At 35.8% G+C, this 23,663-nt stretch overlaps 3 protein-coding genes across 4 annotated transcripts; all 3 read right to left on the reverse strand.

Moving 5' to 3' along the window:
• Positions 1–719: 719 nt before the first annotated feature.
• LOC139896897 (uncharacterized) lies at positions 720–5,621 on the reverse strand. Its single transcript, XM_071879538.1, has 3 exons — positions 4,634–5,621; positions 1,150–2,049; positions 720–1,036 (listed from the first exon to the last, which is right to left on the reverse strand). The coding sequence occupies exons 1-3, from the start codon at positions 5,525–5,527 to the stop codon at positions 1,019–1,021; spliced, it is 1,812 nt and encodes a 603-aa protein (XP_071735639.1). The 5' UTR covers positions 5,528–5,621; the 3' UTR covers positions 720–1,018.
• Positions 5,622–5,754: 133 nt separating this feature from the next.
• On the reverse strand, positions 5,755–23,052 carry LOC139902760 (uncharacterized). Of its 2 annotated transcripts, XM_071885361.1 has the most exons (8): positions 22,030–23,051; positions 20,797–20,874; positions 20,590–20,670; positions 13,299–14,303; positions 12,320–13,201; positions 11,045–11,760; positions 9,209–10,187; positions 5,755–5,845 (listed from the first exon to the last, which is right to left on the reverse strand). In XM_071885361.1, the coding sequence occupies exons 1-6, from the start codon at positions 22,960–22,962 to the stop codon at positions 11,749–11,751; spliced, it is 2,991 nt and encodes a 996-aa protein (XP_071741462.1). In that variant the 5' UTR covers positions 22,963–23,051; the 3' UTR covers positions 5,755–5,845; positions 9,209–10,187; positions 11,045–11,748. The 2 variants fall into 2 exon arrangements, with proteins under 2 accessions (XP_071741462.1, XP_071741461.1); XM_071885360.1 differs by lacking the exons at positions 5,755–5,845; positions 9,209–10,187; positions 11,045–11,760 and adding an exon at positions 11,767–12,226 and having other exon boundaries at positions 22,030–23,052.
• On the reverse strand, positions 7,757–10,165 carry LOC139900486 (receptor-like protein kinase HERK 1). The gene is made up of 2 exons (XM_071883255.1): positions 9,209–10,165; positions 7,757–7,840 (listed from the first exon to the last, which is right to left on the reverse strand). The coding sequence occupies exons 1-2, from the start codon at positions 10,163–10,165 to the stop codon at positions 7,757–7,759; spliced, it is 1,041 nt and encodes a 346-aa protein (XP_071739356.1).
• Positions 23,053–23,663: the final 611 nt, after the last annotated feature.

The raw sequence follows: 23,663 nt of genomic DNA on the forward strand, positions 1-23,663 counted from the left end.
GATTATTATAATAAGTTACTTGGGTTTGGACTAGTATCCATTGACGGTCGTTTGAAGTGTAGTGTGGACTATCCTAAGAGACGGTCATATTTTTGATCGTAGATTTCTCTCCTTCAATCAGTTTCTTCAAGAAAGGTATATCGTTTACTCACTTTGTGAATTACATATTTTGACAATTATTAGTGGTGTAACTGGACCTTTGGGATCGTTAATCATTTGCATGTTTTATTAAATTTAAATATATTAATATTTAATCTTGTAAATGGTTTATAAAATAATAATTGATTATTATTTTAACTATCCGCTGCGTTAATCTGATTTAAAAGTACACACGGTTTTCCAACAATATCACTGAAACACATATAGAAAGTATCAGAATCATAGATTTACAGTTAGTATTATAGCAATAAAATCAAATATAGAAAGTGGAACTAATCCATTAAAGTTCAATGATTGAAGTAACGAGATGTAATCAATGGTGGAACTGTAGGCAAAAGGATCAGGATGAACATCAATGATGGTTTTTTGAAGGATACCGCCGGAGAAGCGGTTGATGATACCGCCGGAACGGCAAAAATTATCTCGGCGAACAAGCTAACGGTAGTAAGGTTCGTGAACAATCAATACAGTAAATTTTTGAAACATTTCAAATATTAATGAGCTTGTACAATGAAATAATCAGTTTACATATGATTTTTCAGAATTGAACATCCAGTTTACATATGATTTTTCAGCCTTTAAATTTAAGCAATTAGTTGAATTCAAACAATTAAGGGACTCCAAAAAGGGCTCTAAACAGAAATAGTTAGTTGGAGCCCAACACTAAACAGACTCCTACAACAGTATCAAAGGACTCAATTATAATCAAGAAAGCTTGTGTAGCCATAAACTGGAGTTTAACAGTCTCAGTTTCAATTAATACGAATACAAACTTTTGATCTCGATTGGCAAAACACGAAGTGAATGAGACGTGGCAACAATCTGATTAAGATCTTATCCGCTTGAATGATTTTCGCTCTTACATGGTTTCCTCCTCCTGTATATATTAAAGCAAATAATTAAATTTAATGAAAAAAAACTACTGTTGCAGTATCAAAAAATGGTAATTGACGAAAGCAAAGTTTAATAAAACGAAACATAATAACTTACTTGCAACTCCAAAGCATTTTTAAGTTGTGCTAAAACTTCTTTGGATGTTGGTCGTTTTTCTCTATCATCATCTAAGCACTTGTAGACAATGTTACGAAATGCATTCAGTGATTTCGATCCGATTTCATCCTTTATAGCTTTAAAAATCAAGTCACCTTCTTTTCCTTGTTCGATCATTTGTTTAATGAAACTAAGTAGAGACACACCCTTAGTTCTGGGTATCGCAAATAATTCTCTCCCATACAAAATTTCAAACAAAACCACTCCAAAGGAATATATATCGGACTCTATGGTTAATACACTGGATTTCATATATGATTCATCTACATATCCCTTTGTGCCGCAGGCATGATCGATGACATACTTTGAATCTTTATTAATTATACATACTAAAGAAAGACCAAAATCACCAAGCTTTGCCCTCCAATCGTCAAACAACAAAATGTTGGCAGTTTTGATGTCCCTGTGTATCACTACATCGTTTCCTTCAACACCTCCATGAAGGAATTCAAGCCCGGCAGCAACATCAATGCATATATTAAGTCGGTTCCGCCATGCAAGTCTAGCATTGTTCAAGTGTTTATCAAGACTTCCATTCGATGCATGTTCATAAACAATTACTTTTTCATCAGTTTCGTCGCTATAGCCTACTAGGCCGATCACATTTTCATGCTTATACTCATAAAGAATGTGTAGCTCATTATAAAATTGTTTTTCCCCTTGACCTTGACTTTTATCTAACTTTTTTGCCACTATGATAGAATGTTGAGTACCCTCTCCATGTGCAACTTCACCTTTGAATACGCTTCCAAAGCCTCCTCCTCCTATGCAATTACTAAAGTTATGTGTAGCTGATTTAATGTCTTGAAATGACATTCTCAAGGTACATTTATTGTTTTCCTGTGAAAATAAATTAGCGGACAAATTAAATATATTCACTATAACATTATATAACCAAAGATTGATAGTTTACATATATGATTTCTATTTTGCATATATGATTTCTATTTTGCATGATACAACTGTTTTTCCTAGAAGATTTAAGAATCTTAATGACCATTTTATATATACGTACTATAATATTGTTACAGTTGAGTTCTTATAATTCTACAGAAATATTTCAATGAAGTTATAGTTTTGATGTTCTCATATATATATATATATATATATATATATATATATATATATATATATATATATATATATATATATATATATATATATATATGGGAGATCAAGGGATAAGTGGTATTTTTGGGATAAGGGGATAAGTAAAATGAGATTTTTATATCTTTTACATTAGAGCTCCAATCTAAAAAAAAAAAAAAAATTCTGTGATCTACTGACATTGTGTAGATTCATAAATTTTTTTTTTTTTTTTCAACAGGAGCTTAAAATGCATCTGATGGATGTTAACGTTTTTTGAGGTTTTTTTGAGTTTTTGTTTAGGATTTAGCCCGATTTAGAGTTTAGGGTTTAGGGGTTAGGGTTTAGGATTTTCGGGTTTACTCCGTAAACCCTCAACCCTAAACCCTAACCCCTAAACCCTAAACTCTAAACCGTTCGTTTAAAAAGTCGTTCTAAAACCCTAATTTCTAAACCCTAAACCCTAATTTCTAAACCCTAATTACTAAACCCTAAACACCGTTTTTTTTTTTAATCAAAAGTCATTTTTTCTTTGTTTTTTGCTAAGATGCATCTGCTGCATGAAAGGCAGTTAAAATGCATCAAACAGCGGATGACATGCATCAGATGCATCTTAACGCCCCAATTAAAAAAAAATTATGAATCTACACAATGTCAGTAGATAACAGCAATTTTTTTTTTAAAAATCGGAGCTGTAGAACTCAAGATATAAAAATCACAAAATCACTTATCCCCTTATCCCACTTAGCGCTAGATCTTCTCCATATATATATATATATATATATATATATATATATATATATATATATATATATATATATATATATATATATATATATATATATAGGGGCAGGATCAATGAGAAAGTAACCAATCGGGGGGAAGCGGGGGGAAGTAATTTTTTTTTTCGTTTTTTTTTTTAATTTTTTTCGGCATCAAGATCAAACGAAAATATGAACATTTAGAAAAGACACTTCGTGATGATTATTTAGGCAGAAAAATGATCGACAAAAATAACATTCAAAATAATATTGTTCGTGAAGAATGTGAACGTTTTTTTCATGTTTTGTGAAGTAAAATTTAGCCCGAATTAGAGTTTAGGGTTTAGGGTTTAGGGTTTGGTGTTTTGGGTTTATTCCATAAACCTAAAACACCAAATCCTAAACCCTAAACTCTAAACCGTTCGTGTTAAAAACTCAATCTAAATCCTAAATCTAAACCCTAAATCTAAACCCTAAACCCTGAATTTCTAAACCCTAATATCTAAACCCTATAAACCCTAATATCTAAAACCTCAACATACGCTCGAAAACACGATAATTGTTATATATTACTTCTTCGGGTGTTTTCCCGCCAAAATAAAAACATTTATCACAAAGTGTCTTTATTAAATGTTCATATTTTCATCCAATCTATAATGTTCGTGAACAAAGTTTTTTCAAAAAACGAAAAAAAAAAAATTGTTTCCCCCCGATTGGTTACTTCCCCCTTGATCCTGCCACTATATATATATAATATATATATATATATATATATATATATATATATATATATATATATATATATATATATATATATATATATATATATATATATATATATATATATATATATATATTGTGGGGAAGCAAATTTTTTTATTTTTCCTTTTTTTGGAATTTTTTTCAGGCATCAAGATCACATGAAAATATGAACATTTAAAAAAGACACTTCGTGATAAATGTTATTATTTAGGCGGGATAACGATCGACAATAATAACATTCAAGATAATATTTATCGTGAAGAATGTTAACATTTTTTTTCATGTTTTGTGAAGTAAAATTTAGCCCGATTTAGAGTTTAGGGTTTAGTGTTTTGGGTTTAGTCCCTAAATCCAAAACCTTAAACCCTAACCTCTAAACTTTAAAACGTTCATGTTAAAAACTCAATCTAAATCCTAAATCTAAACCCTAAACCCTAAACCCCAAATTTCTAAACCCTAATATCTAAACCCTATAAACCCTAATATCTAAAACATCAACATACGCTCGAAAAACACGATAATTTTTATATATTAATTCTTCGAGCGTTTTCCCATCAAAATAAAAACATTTATCACAAAGTGTATTTATTAAATGTTCATATTTTCATCCAATCTATAATGTTCGTGAACAAAGTTTTTTCAAAAAACGAAAAACAAAAAAAACAAAAAATTTGCTTCCCCCCGCTATCCACCGATTGATTACTTACTCCTTGATCCTACCACTATATATATATATATATATATATATATATATATATATATATATATATATATATATATATATATATATATATATATTAAAATGATTGATTTACTTGTAACGATAAGGCTTTCTCAAGTTCCTTCACCACCACTTGCATTGTTGGGCGTTGGTTCAGCTTTAATTCCAGACACTGACACATGATTGTTATGAATGTCTCCAAAGAGTCTTCATTTGGCCCTTTATTTAAAATAAAGGTACCATCCATACTTTCTCCTTTGACGGCCATTTTCTTTATTTTTCCGTCATCCAACCACCGTTTTGCCAAATGTGCCAAGCCTTTGTCGTTACTACCCTCATAGTCCCTAAGTTGATAAGCAGACATCCCACACAAAATTTCAAACATAACTACTCCGAAACTGAATACATCTGATTCTCTTTTAAGTTTGCCTGTCTCAACGTATTTAGGATCCATCCAAGGATTTGCAGCATCAATCACATTTTGGCGAAGGGCGTTGTCATTTAGATTCAAAGGGAGAAAAACAGAGCACCCAAATTCAACGATTGTTGCGCTCCAATCACTGTCTAACAAAATATTTCTACCAGTAATATTACCGTGTATAACCATCTTTTGGTCCTCCACCTCGTAGTGCAAGTAATTCAACCCGCGTGCTACACCAATGCAGATTTTCAACCGTCTTTCCCATGTAAGAATAGGATCATCCACATACATCGAAAGGCAATTAGAAGAAACAAACTGGCAGACCAGAACAGTACAACAATACGCTTCGGTGTATCCAAGAAAACGTTGTATGTTTTCATGGTTACAACTACTAAGAATTTCAATTTCTACGCATGAATACTCTTTTCCGTACTTTTCACGATATGCATCACTATGAATGTATTTTACCGTTACAGTGTATTGTTTCTTGGGCAGTTCATCTTTATTCAAGCCTTTTACGGAAAGAAGACATTCTCTATCAAAACATTCCAGTTCTGTTGGTACCATAGTTTTGTTATGACCTTCATTACATGTATAAAAATTGCTGATATCTGTGGCCAATAGTATGTCCCTGACTTCAATCCTCAAGTGTTCCAAATTTTTTACCGGAAACAATTCATAGTTATTTAATACATTAAAGAAGTAGATAAAAGTTAATCTATATGCATGCTATAAAATTTGAACTGTACTTGAGTTATTTTGGCGCACTATTAATCCGTTTATTTATTAGCCAATTACCTTATGAATGCACGGCGGGAAGCTTTCAAGTGTCTTGTCAACCAGGCTAGCCTTATTGTTGACCTTGACTTCATTCTCTTCATTAACCTACATCAAGATTAAGGTAAAATAAAGGGTGATGATATGTACAAAGCTATTTTTATTATGTACACAACCAATCATGTTTTACAAACTGTAAATCATGATCAGTTGTGTACATAACAAAAATAGTTGTGTACATATCACTCCCCTATATTTAATAATACAATAGTAGACATGCTATACGGCTTTTAGCGTGGTCAAGACCCGAGAGTTTTATTTCACGTTTACAGTGAACGAGATTTGTGCTTTTAACTATTGGAGAGTGAAGAAGATTGAAACAAAGTTGAGCTGCTGCTCATTGCAATCGAGATAGAAGGGATCGCAACCGAGATAGCCCCTTTCTCAATCGAGACAGAAGGGATCGCAAGCGGGATGGCCTACAAAATATGGTCAGTAGCAACATGTCGTTTTTGAAGCTCCATCGAGACCGGGATGAGGTCTAATGGGTGGAATTTGTGTTGGACTTGGACTCCTCGTTGTGATGCGATTCGTCTTTCTTTTTGCACTAAAAATATAACCATTCCAACCCATACATGTATGCATGAAATTACCAATAAAATATCTCTAGTTTGGCCGTGGATTAAATTAATCACATTGATTACATATAACCACGTTATATCTAGTGTTCATATTTAATTTTTGCGTTCTTACTTTCGTTTTTCATTTTGGGTGAGTGCTTTTCTGGAATCACTTGCGTTGTTTGGGTTCTAAAAATCCTTACAACTTGTATTAAGAGCTCTAGGTTTGATTTGGGAACAATGTTTGAAGATGAAAAATTGAAGATCGATCGGTTTGATGGAAAGGACTTCGCTTTTTGTAAGATACAAATTGAAGATTACTTGTATCAGAAAAAGCTTCACCAACCCTTTCCAGAGGATAAACTCGAAGGCATGAGTGTTGTCGATTGGGCGTTGTTGAATCGCCAAGCTTTGGGTTCAATTCGTCTTGCACTTGCTAAGAACGTTGTTGGCAACGTTTTGAACGAGAAGACGACATTCAATTGTTTGAAGGCTCTCTCAAACATATATGAAAAACCTAGCGCCGCTAATAAGGTTTTTTGTATACGTCAATTGTTCAATACGTAGATGAAGAAATGTATGAGCGTAACGGATCATATCAACGAGTTCAATAACCTTATCTCAATGTTAGCATCAGTGGAAATTGTGTTGTATGATGACCTAAAGCGCTAATCTTATTGTCATCTTCACCAGAAAGTTGGTCGAGTACGGTTATCGAGGTTAGTAGCTCCGCGGGAACTACTAAGCTAGCGTTTGAAGGAATTAGGGACTTGATTCTTGGTGAAGACACTACTACAAATAGTTGATAGGAACCCTCATAAGAAATCTTTTTTTTTTTAGGAGGAAGAAAAAACAGGTTCCTAAAGCAAATAGAAACCTCTTTTTTAAGGATTGGAAAAAAACAGGTTTCTAAACCGGACAAAAGGAACTTTTTTTAAAATAAAATCGGTTTCAGACTATAGGATCCCGTTTCTTTAAAAAATAGGTTTCAATTCATTTTCCTTTGGAACCTCTTTTTTTCTTAAAACATATCCCGGTGTAATTTTTTTTAGCGGGAACTAGAAAATTTAAACAAAACACGTTAGCTTATTATTTATACCAAAAACCAAAACCCCCACCATTTACATTTACATCCACTTACCACTTTTCACTTTCCACCATTTGCTTCTTTGTTCAGGTAAGTTCTAAATTTCTATGTGTGTTCAACTAAGGCACTAACACAATATAATTTTTTTTTAAAGCAACATAAATTTATTATATTACGCATGTATGTTTGCCTATATGGTTTTATAATTGCAGCTGCAGCAATTCCCTTGACATGGATAAATTGATAGATAATTTATGACAATGATAATTTATTTACCCAGTATCATCGTGTCCAAAGGGTCTTCTTGCTTAATTATTTGTGTATATTGGCTAGGTCCGATATTTGAATAAGGGACACCCCTTTGAAAGTTGGAGTAGGCTGAAGCAATGACGGATTCTGGGTGCAACATTTGAGCCATTTAACATCACAGTCACTTCTATTTATGTAGTTGGTCAACCTTTTGTTTATATTTGTCCAGATAATCTAGTTGTTTTGGTTAGTTGTATATATTTAGTCTTTGTAAGTTTCATGTTGGGGTTAACACCTTGGCCCGTGATGTAATTTTTAGTTTATATTAATAATAACTTTTCTCCCTTATCATTTCACCTCCTGTAAGCTATAAATCAATTTAGGAAGAAAAAAAAAAAAGTTAAAGAAACTGATTAAAAAAAAAAAAAAACAGGTCTCATTAAGGAAAGGAACCTGTTTTTATTAAAAAGAGGTTTCTATATCAAGAATAGAAACCTCTTTTTAGCAAAAAACAGTTTCTAAAGCTAGGCAAAGGAACTGGTTTTAAAACCGGTTCTCCACATAAGGAACCCCTATCGAAGGAACTGTTTTAAAACAGGTTCCAAAGGCTCTAAAAAGAGGTTTCTTAGGGGATTTTTTGTAGTAGTGTTCGTTTGGAAAACATACTAATAATTAATAAATTATAATATAATAATCATTAATATTTTTGTAAAAAATTAAAAAAAAAATTGCAGACGGCATGTCGCTGTAATACGTTGTTCGGATAACTTTGTCGTGCTTTAACTTGTGTTTTGACTTGAAATTCGATGTGGGATCTAGTTGTCGTTCGAGAAACCAAAATTTTGTCGTCCTAACAAAGTTTCAAGGACGAGGCTCTCCAGATGACGATCGACATGTCGTCCGAAAATTGGAGTACCTTATGCGGATGACATGTTGTCCGTATGCATCGTATGGGAAGCAAGGTTTTTTGTAGTGATATTACTCATCGATTGTTTATTAGTATTATGTTTCTTTTATTTTTTATTTTTTGGATCTCTTTCAACACGCTACGCAAGCTGATTAATCTCGAGGCGTCAACTCACTTTAAGAGTTGCTCGGCCGAGCTTAGTGAACCTCCGTGTCCAAAAGAGGATAATTCGCTTCGACTAATAACTGATTTACATATATTAATTAATCCAGTAGCTTTCGATATTCTGCTTTTAAGTTATTGTAGTTGAAATATTTATTTATATCCTTAATTTTGCTTGAAAACTAAGGGATAAATCTCAGCCCTTAGATCAATAAAATAAATGGCTAGAATTAAAAATGCGGGACAATCACATGTGATTGTAAGATCCACTCACATGTGATTGTAAGATCTCAAGCAAAATTTAAGGATTTAAATGAATAATTCACGTATATTTCATATAAGTTTGTCTGATTATCGAAATTAACCAAGAGGTTAAAAGTAATATATAATTTACTTAACTGTGGCAACGATGAAATTAACAAGAAAAAGAAAAGCACCATGATTACCTCATCGTCCGTGGAGCAAGTAATAGACGACACGTAGTATGCATCGTAAAGTTTACGGGAAATTTGGTATGCATCTGGACGTTGTGTTCGATCGTCTTGTAAGCAAGAGTAGGCTGCTTCTGAAAACAACTCGAATGATTCCGGATTCATTTGATTCCGCAAATCAGGATGTATTATTTCATTCAACGTTCCATTTTCGTAATGTTTTTTGGCCAATGTAGCAAGCAACTTATAATCTTGAAATGCTTTCCTTCCACACAACAATTCAAATAAAACAACGCCGAATGAGTAGATATCCGACTTGTGGGTCACACCTTTAGTCGTTTCAATTGCTGGGTCCATATAACCTTTTGTACCAATAGCTTCACCAAGGTGAACTTGGTCCTTTCTATCTATTGATTGTTTGATCGAATGTTCAAATCCAGATAGCTTAACACCATCATAGTCAACACCATCATAGTCGGTATAATTTTTATCCAACACAATAGTGGAGCTATTAATATTACGATGTATGATGCAATAACTCCCACCTAACTTATCGTGGATGTAAAGTATTGCTTGTGCAACACACAAAGATATTTGCAATCTATCAGCCCAACTCAAGGTGGTTGGGTTGTTTATATACCTCGCTAAACTTCCCTTTGCATAAAGGCGATTTACTATGATCTTCTCACCTTTTTCATCACAATACCCAATTAGAGATACTATATTATCGTGTTTGAGAGTAGAAAGCATGAAAATCTCGGTCCAAAATTCAGCGTCTCCTTGCCGTCGGTTACGATCTAACCTCCTCGCAACAATCTTTATAGACTTACCCGAGCGGTTGATTTTCCCTTTATACACGATTCCAAAACCACCTTTTCCAATGATATTTTTTTCAGCAAAGTTGTTTGTGGCTTTTAGTATTTCTTCAAGTGGGATTTTTAAGTGAGCCAACTCTGTGAATGTAGGTTCCATATTTTTGGTAATCGACTGAAAGCTAGTAAGCGGAAAAACTGTGGGTTAAGAACAAGAGGAAAGTAATAAATCAAGTAAAAATTTAGAAGCACGAAAACAATGGGTTATGATAGAAAGGGAAGCAGGTATGCAAACACATTCATCACATATGATACAGGGAGTAAGGATAACTAAAAGTTGACTATTGCATTTTATACTAAAAGTCAAGTATCAGACTTATTATGGAAAGATGAAATCACATGTAGAGGAAAATATTAAAAAAAATTTAAAAAATCAAAATTCTAAATAAAGCATCTGGATATATTTATATCAACAACTTGAAACCTGTAAACACTGCTAACAGCCCTTCCAAGCAATTATGTGTGGATTTATTTTTGGTTTAAATTTTAGTCTTAGTAAGAACCTTGTCTAATTTATACAATACAATCCAGTAGTCAGCTGGATGCATGTTAGGCTAACAATTATAAAATGAAGTCAACGATAGCAAGTAGCATGAATAAGTTGGAGATAATAATGCCCCAATCAATTTGATCAGCGTACACAGTCCACTAGGAAATGAAAAATAATTTTAGAACATGTATAGTTTTTAGTTCACATTGCAAACACAGAGTTGAATGATTTGGTATTATTATAAATTGTGAGGAAATTTTGTAAGTATTTACGGACAAGGTTGGTTTCTGAACATTAGTAACAGGAAAATGCATAATCAATAACTAGAGAACCAACCATAAAACTAATTAATTAGTAATAATCACTGAAAAACATACAGAAAGTATCAAAATCAAAAACTTAAAATTAGCATTATAGTGCAGCAATTAAATCAAATTCAAAAAGATAAAAACCCTAAATTATTCATTAAAGTTCAATAAAAGAACTAACCAGCGGTAACCAGTGGCGGTACCAGGATTTCAAGTCACCGGGGGCAAAAAAAAAAAAATTAAAATCGTGGCAATTTTTTGGGCAAAATATGGAGATTTTGGGGCAAAAAATGGAGGTTTTTAAGCAAATTATGGAGGTTTTGGGGCAAAATTTTAACATTTGTGGACAAAATTTGAAGGTTTTTGGGTAAAATTTGAAGATTTTTGGGCAAAATTTAAAGGTTTTGGGGCAAAATGTGTAGGTTTTGGGGCAAAAAACAAAATCCACTAGGGGCAAAGTCGAAAAATTCAAAAATTTTACACTGAAAATTGCAAATCCACTGGGGGCGGCTGCCCCCGCCTGTCCCCATTAAAAACCGCCCCTGGCGGTAACCAATGGTAATATTGAATTGAAGGCAACAGGATCAGGATGAACAACATTGATCTGTATTTGAAGGATACCACCGGAGCAGCGAAATTTATCGTGCGAACAAGATAACGATGGTAGATTTGGTGAACAATCAAAATAGCACGGAGTAGTATTTTAAAGGATTTCAAATATTGATAAGTTTGTACAATGAAACCCCATACACAATGAAGCAAAATCGCAGAATTATTTAGTAAGACCCCACTCTTTTCTACTTTTCAGCTACTTCACCATACTTCCTTTCTATCAACTTAAGCCACCAAATACTTTAAATTTAGCCACTTTATCTACAATTCTTTTCAACACAAGTCCTGCACTTGTAACCAGATTAAGTTAGGACCATTCATGAAATAAATCACAAGTTAATATTGTCAAATCTAATCTTATATTTCAACACCCTTTGTGGACTTGTAAGTCAATTTGGTATCGGGAATTCATTTGGTGGAAGTGGTGGTTAATTTTGAACTTGGTCAAATTTGTGGTTACGAATAATACTTCCATTGTTTTTGGGATAAGAAATGATTGGTACGAGGTTCTAGTAAACTTTTGAGCCAATTGAATCGTGTTTTGGTTGTGTTGAATTCAAGATAAGATAAATGAGTCAAAAAGTGAAAATTATGGTGCAGGGCTGGTATGTATCACATTCCCTTTTGTTCCGATTCTTCTGATTTGATTTAAGGGCGCCGCATTGGTTGATGTTGGGGCATTCAGTATATCAGCCGCATTCTAAGGACAATGTGACGCATTTTTTTATTTCATCACTGTTTTGGGACGTTTCTGTTGATCGGGTTTTAGGAAATGTTATAAAAATTGATTGAGTTCCGCTATATCTTCCTCATGAGATTAAATCAATAAAATCTGATAACTTACTTGCAACTTCAATGCCTCCTTAAGTAGCGTCAAAACTTCTTTTGACGTTGGCCGTTTATCTCTATCACCATCTAAACACTTAATGACAATGTTTAAAAATGCAGTCAATGATTTTGACACAATTTCCTCCTTAATAGCTTCAAACACCAAATCGCCTTGTTTTCCTTCTTCATATTTGTGTTTAACAAAACTGAGTAGATCCCGACTCTCGTGTTTAGGGATTGTGTAGATTGCCCTCCCATACAAGATCTCAAACAAAACAACACCAAATGAATAAATATCAGATTCTGTCGTTAAGAAACCCGATTGAAAGTACAACGGGTCAACATATCCCTGCGTACCACAAGCACGATCAATGGCGTAGTTTGTATCTTTATTTAACGTACTTATGAAGGAAAGGCCAAAATCGCCGAGTTTTGCCTTCCAACCATCACACAGTAGGATATTAGCGGCTTTTATGTCCCTGTGTATCACTACCTCTTTTTCTCCAACTACTCCATGTAGGAAACTGAGTGCAGTTGCAACGTCAATGCATATCATAAGCCGATTTCTCCATTTGAGTCTAGCATCATTCAAACAATTATCAAGACTTCCTTTAGATGCATACTCCAACACAATGATTTTTGTATCCGTTTCGTTGCTATAGCCTACAAGACCGATGATATTCTCATGTTTATACTCATAAAGAATTTGTAATTCATTGTAATATTGTTTCTCTCCTTGACCCAGACTTTTATCTAACTTCTTTACAACAACGGTATTCTGTCCAACTTCTCCTATATAAACCTTCCCAAAACCTCCTCCTCCGATGACACGTTTGAAGTTTTGTGTGGCCAATGCAATGTTTTCAAAAGACATTCTCAAGGTGTCCTCATCACCTTCCTGTAAATATTTCAACAACCGATAAATATATTTAATTATCACTTATTAATAAAAAGAAGATAAATAAAAGAAAATGCCTTATTAAAATACTACTTACTTGATAGGTTAATGCTTCCTCAAGTTCTTTGACAACCCTTGTCATAGTTGGACGCTGATTCTGCTTTGTGGACACACATTGACACATAATTTTTATGAATGTGTCCAAGGATTTTTCACTGATTCCATTATTCAACAAAAAATTGTTTTCAACATTTTCTCCCTTTATCATACGAGCCATCATTCTCCTAAAAACTTTATCTTCAAACCACCTTCTAGCCAAATCCGCTAAATCTTTATCATTACTGCCCCCAGTTTCCATTAGACGATCGACAGATATCCCACATAGGATTTCTAACATAATTACTCCAAAACTGAATACATCCGATTCTCTTTTCAGTTTACCGGTCTCAACATACTCCGGATCCATATAATGATTTTTTTCAGCAATCTTATTGAGGTGGAGAGCACCGTCATCTTGATTTGGAGGTAGAAATACAGAGTTTTTAAATCCAACAATCTTTGCACTCCAATTATTCTTGTCCAACACAACGTTTTTACTATTAACATCCCGGTGTATTACAATCTTTTGGTCCTCCATTTCGTGGTGTAGGTATCTTAGACCACGTGCAACGTCAAGGCATATATTTAAACGTTTTTCCCATGAAAGAGTTTTTTCTTCCAAATAAGAAATAAGATAATCAGTAGAAACAAATTTGGAGACAAGAACCCACCAAATATTATCTTCAAAAAATCCAAGAAATAATTCTATGTTGACATGGTTACAACTGCTGAGAACCTCAATTTCCGGGGACGAATATTCTTCACCGTATTTTTTACGATAAGCCTTTTTCTCAATCAATTTTATCATTACATAGTAATATTTCTTGAGTAGTTCTCCTTTTTTCAGGCCTTCTTCCAGGATAAGAGCTTCTCTATCATTACAGAGGAGTTCTGTTCTATAAAGATCATCACTATGACCGTCGAATTTTACAGATTTGTCTGAAAATGTGGTGGCGAGTAATACGTCGTTGAAATTAACCCTCCACTGTTCCAAGTTTTCTACCTGCAAGAGTGTGGTGGCAATTAATATGGCCACTAGATTCTTTTCGTATTCAAATTTCAACAATTTACATTTTTAATTTAAATTTTTTATCCATATGTCAATGGGCTAATTTTTAATAGTAATAATTATAGTAATAGTTTCGTGTTAAAGTAATTGTTGACTTACCATTCATACATTTTTCAAAATAATTTTTCATTGAAAAACGTAACTGCTAAATATAATTAAAATTTTCAATTTAGCATCATTGAATTGTCACGGACTTATCTCAATAAGCTCACGTGCGGCACTTAGTCTCTACTAAGTCAGCCTTACTCGGACCTTATAATGATTCAAGTAACCAAAAGAGAAAATATTATAGAACAAGTGGAATTGAAGAAAATACTTATATTGCTTGAGAATGTTTTACAAGAGAGAATGTTTGAGATTTGAGGTGTGGTGTGCCAAATGAGATCACCCCTATTTATACTACTTCTAACACAAAATGGATGGCTAAGATTAATCTAAATCAATGGTTAGGATCTAAGTACTAGAAACTTCAAGTATATACATGGAGATAGATATTTCCATGAACATTCCATACCATTCCATGGAAGAACTCATGGGAAAGTTCTAGGGAGCTTCCATGATGTTCTTGGGCCTTCCATGAAGTTCTTGGGTTAAAACCCTTAATTGGGTCATAATCTTAGTGGGTTGGGCCACGAACTTATTCGGTTGTGACATTCTCCCCCACCTAAGCTCGCGACGTCCTCGTCGTGTGATCCTCGTGATACTTCTTGATTTTCTCTGTGAACTGCCACAATAAGTCTTCGGCTTCCCAGCTTGCTTCACTATCGGGCAAGTTACGCCACTTAACCAGGTATTCTCTATAGCTCGGCACACCTCGTCTCCGTACCGTTCGATGCAACAAGATATCTTCCACTTCACGATCGAACGAAGTCGCAACTGCCATTGGTGCTCGTTTGGAAACTCCTCGTTCTGGGTCTTCCTCGTCCCCATGATAAGGTTTTAGAAAACTTACGTGGAAGACTTGATGAATCTTTAACTTGGGCGGTAGTTGAACTCGATAAGATACGTTCCCAACACGTCCAATTACCGGGAATGGGCCTTCATATCTCCGGATCAATCCTTTGTGCACCTTCCTAAATGTTTTGAATTGTTGAGGTAAAAGCTTCACCATCACCTGGTCCCCAACTTTGAACTCAACATGTCGTCTTTTCTCATCCGCCCATTTCTTCATTTTCTTGGCCGCCTTATCTAGTGATGCTCGCGCCAAGTCGGCTTGTTCGTGCCACTCCTTCATCGTTCTATAAGCGGCTGGGCTGCTTCCATCATATGAAGCGGCCAAAGCATTCGGGGTCAATGGTTGGCGTCCTGTCACCAACTCAAAAGGACTCTTCCCCGTGGACTCACTCCTTTGCATGTTATAAGAGAACTGAGCAATATCAAGAAGCTTAGCCCAATCATGTTGATTTGCACTTACATAGTGTCGAAGATAGAGCTCCAATAGTGCATTCACCCTTTCCGTATGTCCGTCTGTTTGGGGATGAAAACTCGTGGAGAAATTCAAGTCCGTCCCCATGATCTTGAACAACTCCGTCCAAAAACGCCCTGTGAACCTCGGATCTCGATCACTTACTATCACATGCGGTATCCCCCAATACTTCACCACATTCTTGAAAAATAGTTTTGCGGTTTCATCCGCGGTAACTTCGGATGATGCAGCTATGAAGGTACCATACTTAGAAAACCGGTCTACCACGACTATAATACTCCCACACCCTTCCGACTTAGGTAAGCAAGTAATGAAGTCCATGGAAACACTCTCCCATGGTCCTTTCGGTGTAGGTAGCGGCTGTAATAGTCCTCCTGGTTGGCGTTGCTCTATCTTATCTTGTTGGCATATTAGGCATGTTCGCACGTACGTCTCTACGTCGTCTTCCATCCTTGGCCAATAATAAGTGCCTTCTACTAATGCCAGTGTCCTCTTGATACCTGGATGACCAGCCCACTTTGAATCATGACACTCCTTCAAGATTGTCCGTCTAAGATCACCCCGCTTAGGCACATATAACCGGTCTCCTTTGGTGAATAATAGATCACCCTTGAGCCAAAACCTTCGCGTTTTCCCATCTCGAGCCAATCCAACAAGGTTTTTGGCTATAGGATCATGCTCTAATCCCTCCTTTATACGATCTTGAAGGAAGAATTGTGGTTTTGTGATCGCTGCAAACTCCGCCTTACGACTTAGGGCATCAGCTACCACATTGGCCTTCCCAGGCTTATACTCCAACACATAGTCAAATTCGGCTAGGAAGTCTTGCCAACGAGCTTGTTTGGGACTCAACTTCTTTTGGGTTTGAAAATAACTCGTTGCCACATTATCCGTCTTGATCACGAACCTTGATCCCAAAAGATAATGCCTCCATGTCCTCAAACAATGAACCACCGCCGTCATCTCCTTCTCCTGCACAGTGTACTTCCTTTCCGCCTCGTTAAGTTTCCGGCTTTCGAATGCGATCGGGTGACCCTCTTGCATTAGAACTCCTCCAATAGCAAAGTCCGATGCGTCTGTGTGTAACTCGAACGGAATGGTCACATCCGAAAGTCTCAACACCGGTTCTTCCATGACCGCTCCTTTCAACTCTTCAAATGCTGCTTGACATGTCTCATCCCACAACCAAGCTTTGTTCTTCTTTAACAATTCTGTCAATGGAGCCGCTTTCGCCGAGTATCCCTTGATAAAACGACGATAGTAGTTTACTAAACCAAGGAAAGATCGTAAATCAGTAACCTTGGTTGGTGCCTCCCACTATTGGATTGCCTTGATCTTAGCCCCGTCCATCAGCAACTTCCCATCTTTTATTCGATGTCCAAGAAATTCCACCTCTTTTAATCCAAATGAGCATTTCTCTAGTTTCACATACAACTCATTATCCCTTAGTACTTGGAAAACTTGTTTCAAGTGCCTCACATGATCTTCCATGGTGTCGCTATATACGACTATGTCATCTAAGTACACCACGACAAACTTGTCGAGGAACGGGTGGAATAATTTGTTCATCAAAGTACAAAATGTGGCAGGGGCATTGGTTAAACCAAAGGGCATGACTAGGAATTCATAAGCGCCATACCTCGTCACGCATGTGGTCTTAGCCTCATCTCCTTCGGCAATTCGGACTTGATAATATCCCGATCTCAAGTCTAACTTGGAGAAGTATCTCACCTTCCCAAGTTGATCGAACAAATCAGCAATAAGTGGGATTGGGTATTTGTTCTTAATAGTTACCTTGTTAAGTGCCCGGTAATCTATACACATCCGCAAGGACCCATCCTTCTTTCTTTGAAATAGTACCGGAGCACCATACGGGGATTTTGACGGTCGGATGTATCCCGCATCCAGCAACTCCTTGAGTTGTCTTCGCAACTCCTCCAACTCGGGTGGTGGCATTCGGTATGGGGCTTTGGAAGGTGGTTTTGATCCCGGCTCCAACTCGATCGCATGGTCAACCTCCCTCCTAGGTGGTAACTTCTTTGGTAACTCCTTGGGCATGACATCCTTGAACTCATCGAGGACCTTCTCAATTTCCTTGGGTACCTCTAGTTTTCCCTTATCTTCGACCGTCTCTTACTTTGCTACTGCTAAATAGCATGTCTCATTCTTGTTGTACCCCTTCTTGAATTGCATGGCCGAAAGTGACTTGGATGCACTCTTGCTTCCACGTTCGGTTGACACCATACAAGTCTTCTCACCATCCAAGATACACAGTGAATTAGCAAACGGCATAGGGAAACCGCGTACCTTATCTAGGAACTCCATCCCAAGTACTAACTTGAAGTCGTCCATAGGCACGACTGAGAGATCAATCATTCCTTCCCATTCTCCAATCTTCACATATACGTCTTTAGCCACCCCACTAATCGGTCTGGCACTCGTGTTCACCGTCTTCATCATGCCACTCTCTTTTGTTTCCTTAAGTCCTAGCCTTTTGGCTTCATCGGTGGAGATAAAGTTATGAGTTGCTCCCGTATCCACCAAAGCTCGTACCCGATCTCCACAAATGTTAATATCTACGAATTGGAGTCCTTTAGCCACTACCTTCGGTATCTCCGTCTTGGCCTTGATTGCGTTGAGGATATGCATTGATCCTATGCACCGCTCCTCATCCTGACAACCCGCCTTTTGAGCTTCCATAGCATGAAGGCTAGCTTTCTTCGGACAATCTCGGGCTCTATGAGGTCCATCACATATGAAACATCCATCATTCTTGTAAGAAGTTTTTATGCTCTTGTTATTCCCGGTTGGTGGCTTACGTGTATTATCATTCCTTGATTGGGCGGGCTTATCTCCCCCACCTTTCTCATGGCTCACCTTCTTATCTTTTGACTTGAACGAATCTTTCCTATTAGCATGGTCGACTAGTGCCTCCGCTTGAGCAATTGCGGTGGCAAGGTCTTGGACTCCTCGTCTCTCCAACTCCGTTTTAGCCCAAGGTTGCAAACCATCGAGAAAATAGAAGAGGAGAATATCATCGGGAATATCTGGGACCTCCAGGCTAAGGTTCGTGAATTCTTTAATATACTCCCGAATCGTCCCGGAATGATGTAATTTACGTAGACGACTCATCGCATCCTTTTGAGCATTCTTGGGGTAGAATTGATTCTTAAGTTCAGTAAGGAAATCATCCCAAGTATCAATAGTAACCGTACCTTTCTCGATATCTCCATATCGACGACGCCACCATAACGCTGCGGTATCCTTCAGGTAACGGGTTGCCGTCTTGATCTTCATTGCAGCATCCACTATGTTGACTCCCTCCAAGTATTGTTCCATCTCCCATATAAAATCATCAACCGCTCGGGCTTCTCGCTTCCCCACGAACGGTGACGGCTTGGGAACGTCCACCTTCGGATCATTGCATCCAGTGTTGCTACCCCCACTAGCCATGAATCTCAAACAAGAGTTCATGTTGGTTTGTAAATCCACGAGGCGTTGGTGAATAGTGGAGACCTCCCCCTCCATTTCGCCTCGCAACTTCGTAATCTCACCCATGAGCATACCCCTTAAGTCATGGATCTCACGTCGCATGTCAACGTCTAGCACGTTGATTGCACTCCTGCAATCATCTTTCAATTCGTCAAAGTCCCCGTCCAAACCATCCAAACGTTGGTGGACGTCTTCGACCTTTGCTTTCACGTCGTCCATGGATGTCTCTACATCCATGATCCTCTTGTCCAAGTTTGCGACAAAGTCTTTGGACATACCTCGGTTCTTCTTGGCTCCTTGTCGAGTCTCTACCCGACCACGAGTCTCATCACCCATCACACCACTTGTTGCGCTCACATTCTTCTCGGTCTCGGTTGCCATCTCCTTGAATCGACCTTGATCTTGATACCAAATGTCACGGACTTATCTCAATAAGCTCACATGCGGCACTTAGTCTCTACTAAGTCAGCCTTACTCGGACCTTATGATGATTCAAGTAACCAAAAGAGAAAATATTATAGAACAAGTGGAATTGAAGAAAATACTTATATTGCTTGAGAATGCTTTACAAGAGAGAATGTTTGAGATTTGAGGTGTGGTGTGCCAAATGAGACCACCCCTATTTATACTACTTCTAACACAAAAATGGATGACTAAGATTAATCTAAATCAATGGTTGGGATCTAAGTACTAGAAACTTCAAGTATATACATGGAGATAGATATTTCCATGAACATTCCATACCATTCCATGGAAGAACTCATGGGAAAGTTCTAGGGAGCTTCCATGATGTTCTTGGGCCTTCCATGAAGTTCTTGGGTTAAAACCCTTAATTGGGTCATAATCTTAGTGGGTTGGGCCACGAACTTATTCGGTTGTGACAGAATGCTCAAAATAATTTTTTTTCTAAAAAACTTCAGTAAAACGTGACATTATCATGTCTATGTTAAATCCAACAAAAATTTACAAGGTAGTTGTCATTGACATTATCAAATCAATATTAAATCCAAAAAAAAATTATTAGGGAATTATTTAGAGAAGGAAGGAGTATTATGCTTTTAACTAGAGTGATGACAATCAAATATGATTATAATTGTTACACTATACAACATCATAAAGTATATTTGATTGTGTATGGATCGAAATTGATTCTGTATGGATCAATCCCTTTTAACTATGTATCTCTTACTATCTATTTGCTTCTAATGTAAGGTGACCCTTAATGTAATTTCAAATTAATACCTGTAAATTTTTAACCAATTTTTTTGTTATTTTTTTAATGAAAAAAATTCAATCAATTACCTTCCAAGAACGTGAAGGTATAATTGTATTGATCTTGTCCTCCTTTCTCCGTAGTTCCTCTTCCATCTTATTTCTTTCAGGCTACATTAAATAAAAAATCAGTTAATAAACTATTATATTATCACAATCAATACATGTAAAATTTTTAACCAATTTTATTTTATTTTACTTTCTTTTTTTAAAAAAGATAAAAATTCAGCAAATTACGTTCCAAAAGCGTGAAGGTATTCTATTCATCTCGCCCTCCTTTCTCCGTAGTTCCTCTTCCTTCTCAATTTCCTCATGCTACATTAAATTAAAAATCAGTTAATCAACAACTATATCGACATCACTATGGCTCCCTTTTTAATGCATCTTCCAACCAATTCCAACATGTTCATAACCATAATTCGTGAGCAGTGAGTTTTTCAAACATTTCATCATAAATGAAACTTCAGTTTCTTGGTGGAAAATAACTTTATTTAAACTTGGCATAACATAACTACATAAGCTTACATATACAGATAGTTGTTGGTATCAAGAACTCTCATTTGTCACGCATGCATGTGCTTTCGGGCAGAAACTTGAACCGCATTACAAGGATCCGAACCTTAAACCATCTCGAGGGGCAGGCAGGTCGGACCTGGGTCCTGAATACGAGTCGGTAAAACCTCTCTGAGGCAATCCAGCTTTCAAAAAAATAAATCTCACGGATATTTTTAAGGGGAGAAACTCGAACTTTCTTACAATCTTTATATGACTTCTTTTATTTTTTCTTAACCATTTTTTTATATATTTTTTATTTAAAATCTTTTATACTTCTTTCTTTTTCTCTTTTTCTTTACAATTTTTTCTACACCCACACTTTAATACATTATTAAAAAACAAGAATATTCGAATTCAGTTAATTTTAATTATTAATTTGAAACATATTTTATCCTTTATTTTGTTAGAGTTATTAACGTTTAAATATTAAATTTAAAATATAAATTTTATACAACGAATAACTAACTAATTATGTTATATATAAAATAAATAAGGAGTCTATCGCTACAACGCGCTGTTTGTAAAAATTTATAAAGTTATAAACTTAACAAACTCAAAAGAGATGCCAATCGGTAAACATAAGATTAATGTCATTTTTCTCACCGCCATAAGAATCATCTTTTATCAGAACTAAAATATCTTATTCCCTCCATTCCATAACAGTTAAAAGTTTTACGAAGTTTAAAAAATTATAATTGTCCCATAACATTACGACACTTTTATCCTTGCTATTTCTTATATTCCCTGTATTTTAAAAAAATTTAAAGGTAAAATAGTAAAAATTTTATTTTTATTTTCTGACAAATTAAAAACATTTATTAGTTCACCAAATGTTATATGCAGCAATGATGAAATTATTAAAAAAAAATAGTACTAGTCATGAACAGCAAACAACAAAAATCTTTAATTTCTTACCATCTTTTGAACATCCTCAAACCGCAACCTGTATGCTTCAAAAAGTTTAGCACAAAGTTGGCCCGCATCTGGACGTTGTGTTCGATCTTCATGTAAACAAGAGTAGGCTGCTTCTGCGAAAAACTTAAATGATTTTGAAATCGTAATTTGTTCCCATAGATGAGGATGTGTTATTTTCTCCAATGTTCCGTTTTCATAATGAAATTTGGCCAATGGACCTAGCAACGGCTTATTAACTTCGTTCGCCTTTCTCCCACACAACATTTCAAATAAGACAATACCGAATGAGTAAATATCCGACTTATGTGTCACACCTCCACTCTTTACAATTGCCGGATCTATATACCCTCGTGCCCCGGTAATCTCAGAAAGAAAAACTTCGTCCCTACGACTTACTGAATGTTTGACTGAATGTTCAAATCCAGATAGATAAGGATTCATTTTTTTATCCAATACAATCGTAGAGCTGTTAATATTACGATGTATAATGTAATAACTCTTGTCCAAGTCATTATGGATGTAATATATTGCACACGCAACCATATAACATATATCTACTCTTTTATCCCATCTTAAAGTTGATGGGTTATCTAGATGCATCGAAAGACTTCCTTTGGGATAATGGTGATTTATGATGATCTTTTCGCCTTGTTCGTCACAATAACCAATTAAAGAGACTATTTTTTGATACTTGATGCTAGAAAGCATCGAAATTTCGGTCCAAAACTCGGGCTCCCCTTGCCACTGTTTACGACCTAATCGACGAGCATTAATTCTTATAGACTTTCCTAAGTGATTGAGTTTTCCTTTATAGACGTTTCCGAAACCACCTTTTCCGATGATATTTTCTTTAGAAAAATTGTTGGTAGCTTCAAGTACTTTTTCAAGAGGGATTTTAAAGCGAGCAAACTGTGTGACTTGTGTAGGTTCCATATTTCTATTAACAAGTGAGAATTAAGAAGCACCACAACTAAGAGTTACTAAAGAAAGAGAATTCAAGTGAGAAAAATGAAGCAGAGCAATGGGTTGCAAATGCAGGAGGGGATAAGATATAAGTGGAAACTAACAAGCACACGTGTATGAGGAACAACCAACTAAACAAATGTATGTATGTATCGTATGTATGTGTTTTATTAAGAGTAACTTAATTAATATAAAAAAAAAACGAAGGTATATGCGAGTAACCCCTATCTCTTACTCCCTCCGTCCCAAATCTATTTTTCCAAGAAAAAAAACACGCAGTTTTAGGAAATTCTACTAACTTCATTCTCCACCAATAATATATTTTCTCTCTCCAGAATAACCTCTTTTGATTGGTTGAAAAAGAATCTGAACAATTAATTTATGACATCCCAAAATAGAATAATGGACAATAGATTTGCAGACGGAGAGAGTACATTACTTTCTTAAATCTTTGTATTAATTTTAAAAAATATTAATACCATGCGCAAAGATAACTAAGACATAGAGATATTTTGGGGGGTTTGAGATGGGATGACTTGACGTGGAAATGTTATTTTTTGAGTAGGTAGAGTTTGGAGGATGTTTTTTTGTAAGTCCTGCTTTATTTATTATCTTATTATTAGACCACTCCCAGTGGTGAGTCCTCCACCATGTCAACAAGCATGCCCTCC

This window comes from Rutidosis leptorrhynchoides, chromosome 3, assembly GCF_046630445.1.
Source record: "Rutidosis leptorrhynchoides isolate AG116_Rl617_1_P2 chromosome 3, CSIRO_AGI_Rlap_v1, whole genome shotgun sequence".
Taxonomy (NCBI): Eukaryota; Viridiplantae; Streptophyta; class Magnoliopsida; order Asterales; family Asteraceae; genus Rutidosis; species Rutidosis leptorrhynchoides.